Source organism: Octopus bimaculoides, chromosome 2 (assembly GCF_001194135.2).
Source record: "Octopus bimaculoides isolate UCB-OBI-ISO-001 chromosome 2, ASM119413v2, whole genome shotgun sequence".
In the NCBI taxonomy this organism is placed as follows: domain Eukaryota; kingdom Metazoa; phylum Mollusca; class Cephalopoda; order Octopoda; family Octopodidae; genus Octopus; species Octopus bimaculoides.
This window is the reverse complement of record NC_068982.1, coordinates 191676946-191683495: the sequence shown is the minus strand read 5'-3', so window position 1 is coordinate 191683495 and position 6550 is coordinate 191676946. Positions and strand designations below refer to the sequence as shown.

Genomic DNA, 6550 nt, shown 5'->3' with positions numbered 1-6550 from the left:
TATGTTTCCTTTTCTTTATTACTGGACTGGTGGCAGGTGTATAGGTTATTTCCTCGTTAAAACCACTATCTTTTAGAGCCTTATTATATACTGGGGCAACACTATTAAAAATGTCCCTATCAGAGGAGAGGCTAGAAATTCTTTTACTAATGTTTACTGATAGGACTTGCTTTCTATATTGTATCTATGTACAAGTTTTTTTTTATCTCTCTATACTTTTTACTTAGATTTCTTATATATTTTTTATATATTTATAGAGATAATGTTTTGTATATTTTTCACACATATTTTTCCCCCCCTCCACCCTGTGTATTTTTTTGTTTTTTCCTGTGCGTCTATAGACGCGTACCTGAAACCTTATGTGTGCGGGTACGTGCGTGTATAGATGTATGTGCGTGTATGTGAGAATATGCGCATATAGATGCGTTTTGCCCTTATAGCTTTTTCACACCTTTTTCTGTAGTTTACTTTTAGCCCTGTGTTTTTTTCTTGAGCATGTGTGTATATTTACATGTGTCTGGACCTTTTTTGCGCGCGCGTATGTATGGGTGCAGGCATGTTGTGTGCGTGTGTGTGGGTGTGTATGCGGGTATACCCGTGTATGCGGCTATATATATGTGTATATATATCTGTGTGTGTGTGTGTGTGTGTGTATATATATTTGGCGAATGTGTGGGTGAGCATGTGTGTGTTTCAAGCGAGGGTGGATGAGTATATACATATAGGAACATGTATGGATTGGTGCACTTACGCGATCGCTATGGACCTTTTTACTCCCTTACCTTTACTCCTTCCCCTTACTTAGTGGTCATTCTAATAGCTGTTTTGTCTTAATAACAGTCAATCACACAATAATTTCCCTTTGTTTAACGGTCATTTTCATAGGGATTTTCAATGGCCAGATAACATCTTCACATGTCTATCCCTTTTGCTTTAAACTAGCTATATCCAACCCAGGTATTTTACCTGTTGTGTGTTCAGACTGGCCAGTTCTGGCCTCTACCCTACAAAGTCATTCTAAAAATAATCAATCACCAAAATCTTGAAGTTACAAGATAATGTAGGATTAATTCAGAACAATATTAATAAATAATCCTTACATTTGACAAAATAATCAATGTTAAAGGTTTAAAGCCAGGTCGGCCCTGAGTGAGCAGGAGTTGGCCTGTGGTCAGATAGGTTTCAGCCATGCCTCCCATTACTCTACCTTTTTATTGGCCATCATCGTCTATCTGGAACTAGTTCAGTGGTTGTCAACTGTTTTTTTTTTTTTTTGATGCTCTGATCAGATCCCGAATCTGGAACTTTTTGGGGACCACAATAAAACAGGTTTTATTAAAGAAAAATTTATTCATTGGGAGAAGACTGTCAAGGCTGCATGCGGCCCTTGGAACCATTGGAGTTGAGAACCACTGAGGTTGATTGTCTTAGTTATTCATCTCTTTTCAAGACAGTAGGGTATGAATTGAAGGAGATTAGTTGCTGTTTCTAGCAGACTTAATGACTGCCTACAAGTTAATCTTGTTGGGCTGGCTGGCTGGCTGGCTGGCTGCATTGCTATTTTAACCGGAGCAGAAATTACCTTGAGGTATTTGGTTAGGAATTTAGAATTAAGTCTGGTGAGAGATTACATAATTGAGTGGAAGGTATAATTGCTGGTTTACAGGTGGAATGGTAAATATTGGGTAGGAAGGGGATGTAGATGATGGAATGACAGAAATAGCTGGGTGCCAGATTGTAGTGTGTGGGGGGGGAAGGGTTTGTTTCAAGATCAGTGTGTATGTGTGTGTGTGTGTGTGTATATATATATATATCATCATCATCATCATCGTTTAACGTCCGCTTTCCATGCTGGTATGGGTTGGACGGTTTGACAGGGACCTATGAGTCCAAGGACTGCACCATGCTGCTATGTCTGTTAGGGTTTCTATGGCTGGAATGCCCTTCTTGCAAACGTCAACCCCTTTATAGAGGTGGACGGGGAGCCCTTCCTCGTGCCACCAGCACTAATTAGGTCATGTTGATCTGGTAAGCCTACAAAGCCTGCGGAATGGGTGGGAGATACAAACTCACGTTAAATAGGGGTTGAGGGAAGAGGTAGAGCAGGTTAATGTTGCAGAGGGGGCTGCATGGCTTCCCCCATTTAGAAGAGATTGAGAATGAATTAGAAGAATTTAAAAAAAAGATAGTGGTAATAAGGGTATCTAGGTGGTACCTCAGATTACTGGGTGCATAAGATGTTATAAAGTTTAAAAGAGTGTGTGGTTGGGGTGGGGGTCGAGATAGGAGAAATGGTTGAGAAGAGAGGTAGGTTGGCAACCTCTGTAAACATTAGATGTTACTGACACATAGCTTTGGGTATGCATTCTCACACTGAATCTAATGAAGGACTGATTTAAACAATCACCTGAGGAGGTGCATTGTACACTCTGGATGCATGCTAATGACTACACAACATCTCACCAATATACTGAAGGTGTAAAAATGTGTTGAAACAATTGTAGAGATTTTAAATGTTGTTCATTCCATTTTCTATCATTCCTCTCTTTCTTGCCATATATATATATATATATGGATATATCTATGTATCTGTTAAGGGCTCTTTAGTGGTTACAGATTAGAAGCATGTAAGGAAGCCACTTTGTGATTGCTGATCTTACTAAAACAGCAGTCAAAATGAGCTTCAATCACACACGTCATAATGACATCCCCCCCCCCCCAATTCATATATGTTTTGTCTTGCACGACACTGAAATGTGTCGCATTATAACAACGTATTTCGTCATCTGCATGACTGACCTGAACCGTGTACCTCATTGTGTCTGTCCCTTGTTTATTTGGTGGAACAGTCCACTTCTCTCAATTGGGGTGTCATGTGGCCTTGAGTAACATGATACTTGGAAAACATATTAACATGATGGTCATGACTGAAAGAACAGTTTTAATGTTTGGCTCACTTGATGGTCTTCATTTTCCAAAATTTCATTGACACATATATGGCAAAACTGTATGGTGGTGGTGGTGGTGGCCATGGAGGTGATGCTGTTGAGATATCAACTGTTGACACTCCTGGCCTCTCCCCATATTTAAGTATTCCTTACTTATAATTGTTGCAGCTTCTTTTACTTTTTTTTCAATATCTGAGTCAGGAGAGAAGAATTCAATGTCTAAGGCTGGTGAGGAGGACAGGGAGGTGTCCTTAACAGGGTTTTCATCTCAGCAGCCTACCTCACACCATCCTTCATTCTATGTCACAAACTTCTTGTTTTCAAGAGGTCTTAATGAAAATCTCCCCTCAAAATATCCCGTGAATTTATGTTGCAAACCCCTTAACAATGACCGTTATTATTCTTCATTATTTCCCAAATTAGCTGCAACAAAGGTTTGAAAGAAATGAAGTTCTAGTATGTTCTGCTGGGTGTGCAATGTGAGTGTGCATACACGACAGAGTGTAAGCGTCCTGAGAGAAAAGTTGGGCATAAGAAGTATCAGTTGTGGTGTGCAAGAGAGATGACTGTGCTGATATGGTCATGTGTTGCATATGGACGAGGACAGCTGTGTGAAGAAGTGTTACACCCTAGGAGTTGAGGGAACCTGTGGAAGAAGTAAAGCACATGGGATGAGGTGGTGACGCAATGACCTTCGAATGTTGGGCCTCACAGAGACAATTCTAAGTGACTGAGCCTTTTGGAGAAGACCTGGCAAGCCAAGGGAGAGCATTTCATCTGTCTTCGTTTCTAGTCCAGGCTGACTTTGCCTGGCACTAGGCTCAATGTAATCAACTTACCCTCTTCCCTGAGATTGCTGGCCTTGTGTCAAAATTTGAAACCAATATTTTGAATCAGTTTGGAGCGGAGTTGTGGTGACTGGGGGGAGAGGCGGGAGAGGAACTGAACCCAACCCACAAACTGGATGCTTTTGATCTGAGTTAAATTTCTGCTGAATTTGACTTTTACTTTTATCATTGCAAAGTTAATGAGTGACATACAAAGGGTTTGGCCAGCTGTAGCAATCTGCCATCAAACTCTGCAGATATGCCTTGTATCATTACCTCTTTCAATGACAGCAACAGTGTTGTTACCATTCCATACAAACTTCTCCCCAACTCCATTTTTATTCTTTCTTCTACACAACCTGACATTCAAAAGGAAACGTCTCACATCTTCACATTGTGTCTGCCATGTTTCACTTCCCTTCTTCTTCTTTGATGTTCTCCCTCTCTTTTCTACCAGTAATTGCTTCCTTGGTGAAAATCTGGCTTTCTCAACATGCCTTCCATTGTATCCCTCCTTCACTCTTCTATTGTTAGACCAAATTCCTTGTAGTTCTCAGTTTCGGTCTGTTCTGTTCAGTATTCAAACCCTACCGAGGTCAATTTTACCTCTTCTTCCAGGGTCCATGAACTAAGGGTACCAGTGTTGTACTGAGGTCATTTTAATCAACTGATACTAATGTCACCTCAGTTTCTTCAAGCAAAGTCCCTGGCAGAGAATTCCAAAGGAATCTTCTAAAGGGTCCTCGCAGTGCAGCGTTCCTGTATGATCCTAGTTACCCACTCTCAAAGAGATTATCTCTTAACCCCTAAGACTCTTCTCTTTGTGGTTCAATCCATTCAATGTTCTTGAGAACTGTCTGTTGCCAAAACTATTTTGCTCATTTCTTGTAGGTCCTTCTGATCGTGTCCAGTGTTTCAATTGTGGATTGAAACTTGACCAATGGGAAGCTACTGACAATGCTTGGGATGAACACAAGAAATATAAACGGGATCAGTGTTCCTTTGTTAAGGAAAGACACAATTGCTATTTGTCTCGTCAGGTAAGCTTTCTTTCGAGTTCATTGCCTTCTGGTGTTGAGGTTAATTTTTCTCATTGAAACCTTGTTAAATTTAAAATAATGATGGCTTTTATATTTTATCTTTTGTTTCTATCATTAGATTATGGCCATGCTGGGCACAGCCATGAAGAGCCTTTATATGAATGAATTGACCCCAGCACCTTTGTTTTTTAAGCCTGGTACTTAGGCTGATGTTTTTTTTGATGAATTGCTAAATTACAGGCATCTAAATACACCAACACTGGTTGTGAAGCAGTGGTGGGAGAGAGAGAGAGAGAGACACACACACACACACACACACACACACACACACACACATTTGCTTGGAAGACTATTATTGAGTTTGAGGGTAAACTATGGACAAGATGTGACACCCCCAACAATTTTGTTATTGGGCATGGGATCTTGCAACTTGGTCCAGGACACTGATCTCATTAGTATCTACCTTTTACACTATCTCAAGGATATATTCCCTAATCTTCATGGTGCTTTGTACAGGGATGAACCTTTATTTGTTATCTATGATAATAGTAGTCTCAGTAAGGACACTTAGGAAACTCAGAAAATTTATTACAAATTATAATGTTGAATTAACTTTTGAATATAATACTAAGGTGGTTATTTTCTTAGATGTAACCCTAGACATTAAATCTGGTTTGCACCACCCCTATAGGAAGCCTGATGAAATTATTTCATATGTTAATAGACTATCCAATCATCCTACCTGTATAATAAAATCATTGGTAAAGAGTATATCTGAAAGGATAACACAATCTTCTGCTCATGTGGCTGTATTTAATAGATATGCTTATTATTATAACTCTATGTCTAAGGCAGGTTACAAGCCAAAGATTTGTTCACTCCCCTATGGCTGATAAGGCAACCTATGGTAATAAATTAGTAAATTAGCTACCAGGTGATGATTAATCTGAATATAAGGTAGTACTAGGAGGTTCTAGCGATATTAACCAATGCAATGACTTGATTAAATCGCATGGGTATGATATTAATGAACATAAGGCTAGATTGAACAGTAACTTAACCGTTTGGTCTGGTAAAAATGAATTTAGCAGTGAGAATACAATCTGTAGTCAAAGTAATAACTATAAATATTTAAATAAGAGACATCATCATCATCGTTTAATGTCCACTTTCCAGGCTGGCATGGGTTTGACAGTTTGATTGAGGACTGGTGGAACCGGATGGTAACACCAGGCTGCAATCTAATTTGGCAGAGTTTCTACAGCTGGATGCCCTTCCTAATGCCAACCACTCTGAGAGTGTAGTGCTTGCTTTTTACGTGCCACCGGCACGGGAGCCAGTCCAGTGGCACTGGCATTGACCACGCTTGAATGGTGCTTTTTATGTGCCACCAGCACAGGTGCCAGTCAGGTGGTAATGGCATCGGCCATGAGAATGGTTTCACGTGACTCAACAGGTCTTCACAAGCAAAGCATATTGCCCGACGATTGAAGAATATTCTGAAATGGGTTGATTATGCAACACTGCCACAGGCCAAGGCTACAATCTCAGTTGGCTTGCTGGGTCTTTTTTTTTACTTTCTCTCCCCTCTTCTCTCTCTCCCCCTCTTCTCTTTCTCCTTTTTTCTCTCCCCCTCTTCTCTCCCCCTCCTCTTCTCTCTCTCACCCCTCTTCTCTCTCTCCCCTCTTCTCTCTCTCTCCCCCTCTTCTCTCTCTCTCCCCCTCTTCTCTCTCTC

The 6550-nt window shown here is 40.4% G+C and overlaps 1 protein-coding gene across 4 annotated transcripts in view; it reads left to right on the top strand.

The window, feature by feature from the left end:
* LOC106879915 (E3 ubiquitin-protein ligase XIAP) overlaps positions 1-6550 on the top strand; it is a 39245-nt gene that overhangs the window by 24142 nt on the left and 8553 nt on the right. For all 4 annotated transcript variants that reach the window (XM_014929667.2, XM_014929665.2, XM_014929668.2 and 1 more), the window contains exon 3: positions 4667-4815. In XM_014929667.2, the coding sequence (XP_014785153.1) occupies positions 4667-4815 (149 nt within the window). The remainder of the gene's footprint in view (positions 1-4666; positions 4816-6550) is intronic.